Source organism: Rhodotorula toruloides (assembly GCF_000320785.1).
Source record: "Rhodotorula toruloides NP11 unplaced genomic scaffold Scaffold67, whole genome shotgun sequence".
NCBI classification, from domain to species: domain Eukaryota; kingdom Fungi; phylum Basidiomycota; class Microbotryomycetes; order Sporidiobolales; family Sporidiobolaceae; genus Rhodotorula; species Rhodotorula toruloides.
In genome coordinates this window covers 1-2,806 of record NW_015623027.1, presented here as the reverse complement: position 1 = coordinate 2,806, position 2,806 = coordinate 1, and the positions used below count along the sequence as shown (strand labels likewise).

The following is a 2,806-nucleotide window of genomic DNA, read 5'->3' as shown; positions in this document are numbered from 1 at the left end:
CGTCAAGCACATCTTCTTCGCCGTCCAGCAGGACTAGTCAGGCTTAGCGAACGCCCGCTTGTAGTTTGTTGTTGTCGTACACTCCACGCTCTCCCTCTTCATCGCTTGAACCCGCTTTCACTCCTTCCCTATCGTCAATCTCGTCGTAACTTGCTCTAGACCGTTCCAACGACCATGTCTGAAGTCCTGGCAGCAGAGGCGAGGTGCTTGCGCCGCTCCACGTCCTCCCTCTCCTTCTCTCTCGTTTCACCGCACGCACCTCTCCCTCGCTTCTCCACTGCTACGCGATGGACGAACTGCCAAAGGACTTCCCTGTGCCGTTCGAAGAAGCGACCCGCACTGTCTACCGCTCGCACAACGGCTCCCTCGTTCCCGCATTCCGCCTCGACTCGATTCTGCCAGACTACACCGCAGCTGCAGCTTCTCGAGCCTTCGATGGTGCGTACTATCCTTCTGCTGCGCTCGTAGAGTCTATCTGTCGCCGCGCGAGGCCAACCCGCTGACTTTCACCTCGTCCGGCAGCTTCGCCTCCTCAGCCCGTCTTTACCCAGCCTGCACCTGCATCTGCGCCTTCGCCTATCGTAATCGCTCAGCCAAATGCGCCGACTCAGACTGCACCTCTCTTTCCCGCACCCTCGCCCTCGCCCGCGCCCGCACCCGCACCCGCACCAGCTCCGGACCCGCCCGCGCGTACACTCGCCCCGTCGACCCGATCAAGCGAGATGGGCTGGCCAGCCTTCAGCCCATTCGAAGCTCGTGGCGGTCGCGAGATCCGCGGGCTCGTCGTCGAGCTGCTGCCCGAGCCACAAACGGAGGCTGAGCAGGCGGAGGCTGGCGCAGAATGGGCGGCACGGGCGCTGGACGACGGGGAGACGCGAGCGGCATACGAACGTATGCAGGCCTACAACGCCGAGGCTTTGGGCGCGCACCATGTTCTCCCGACGTACCCCGTCTTCCGTTCGCTCGCCCCGCATCTGCCGGAGTGGGTGCGGCGTTTCGACGGGATGCTCCCTCGATGGCGCAGTCCTCTCGACCGCGAGCTCGTCGCCGGCGAGATTGCCAAGCCTTTCCGGTACACGTATCTCTGGCATGTCGAGATGAGTGCCGAGGCAGCAGGCGAGCTCGTCGATGGCCTCAACACGAGCCACATCGCCAGTCTCGCCGAGTCGAAGGGCGTCCTTCACAGCTTCCTCCTCTGCGTCACGGCTCTGACCGACAAGCTCGATGCCATTTTCGACATTGACGAGGAGCCGACCTCGATTCGACTCTCGCTCTACGTCGGCTGGGGCGCTGGGTCAGAACTACAGCTCAACAACGAGGTCCGGCCGCTCGGTCACCTGGCGGACCCTGCGTCCCTCTTCTCCGTCCTCCTCCATGCCCTTCAACCCGTCCAATCCGCCTATCCGCCCGGCGACGTCCAGCTCTTCCTCACTTTCGTCACCGCCCTCCCCTCCTCCGTCTACCCTTACTCGCGTTCCGTCACCATGGCGAGTGAAGTCACGAATGCGGTCGCTTCGGGTGCAGCGTCGACGGCTGGTGCCGCCAACGCTATCTCGTGCGGACCGGTCGTCCCATCGCAGCTTCTCATCTCGTACCTCTCGCAACTCAAGCCCGATCAACCTCTCGACCCGAATACCCTCCCCAAACGGCGCCCCCTCTCCCTCCGCGCTCTCGCGCTCGACAAAGGACTCTCGCGCCGCGTTGAGACAACAGGCCAGTTGACCGTCGAAATGATGACTCGTCCGTCTGGCGGGGGAGGCGAAGAAGCGGTCGAGGACGACGACGGAGGAGCGGAGGAGTCGGATGCGCGGCAGCGGCGGCTTGAGATGATGCGCGAGGAGGAGGAGAGGCTGAAAGAGGCCGACAAGCGGGACTTTGGAATGGAGTTGTGGGCGGCACGCGAGGAGGACAGTTCGGGTGAGTCCCAGAAGACTGCCGAGCTTCAGCTCGAACGCTTGCTGACTCTTTCTCCTTCTCAGCCGCGTCTCTCACCGCGAAGCAGCGCCTTTGGTCGACCGTAATGTCGACCTATCGCATCGCTTCCGCCGGCGCCACAACGCAGCCAACCGACGACATCTCTTCGAAGTCGAAGCAGAACATGTCGCTCGACGAGCTCATCGAGATCCGCTACGGCTGCCTCAACGCGTCGACGGCACAGCTCGACAACCTCCTCCAAACCCACTTCCCTCACCTCGTTGCGCGAGTCCAAGGCGCCAACCTCCGCCTCGACACCTATCGCGACCTCGTCCATGCGCTCCTCAGCCGTCACCACCACGCCGGACGCAGGACGACAAACCTCTTCCTCCCTAACGAGCTCGCTACGACCGGCTCGCCCTTCACGGCCAAGACAGTCCGCGAAGTGTCGGTCCATCACACTGGAAATCCCAGGCTTGCCATCCGCGGCGTTGCCGTCTCCCGCACTGGAGAGGTGCACCAGCTGCGAGCGGTCGCCTTCGTCGCCGCTTTGCCGGAGGACACGCAGTTTGACTTCGTACTGCGTTGGTCGCAGGATGGGCAGGTTCTGCAGTTGTTGCATGACGGGGAGGTAGTGCGATATGGGTACGAGGGAAGGAAGGGGAGGGAGTGGTCGAAGGAGGACCTGCGCAAGTCGAACATGCGCGTCTTTCTCTCTCTCGTTCCCTAAGTTGTGTTCCCTTCCTTCCCTAAGTCCCTTGTCGTCGTACCATACTCGTAGCTACTCGCGTGTACTTCCAGCCCACGTTATTGGCTCATAAGGGATGAAGGACCAGAACGAGTCGACCTTCGGAGTGCGTCTCTCCCTTCTCCGAACGCGGACATGCGGAAA

The 2,806-nt window shown here is 62.5% G+C and overlaps 1 protein-coding gene across 1 annotated transcript; it reads left to right on the top strand.

The window, feature by feature from the left end:
- Positions 1-287: 287 nt before the first annotated feature.
- Positions 288-2,644, top strand: RHTO_07395 (uncharacterized protein; the record flags this gene model as incomplete). Its single annotated transcript, XM_016421051.1, has 3 exons — positions 288-438; positions 523-1,917; positions 1,980-2,644. 3 exons carry the CDS (start codon positions 288-290, stop codon positions 2,642-2,644), a joined length of 2,211 nt encoding a protein of 736 aa, XP_016269186.1.
- Positions 2,645-2,806: the final 162 nt, after the last annotated feature.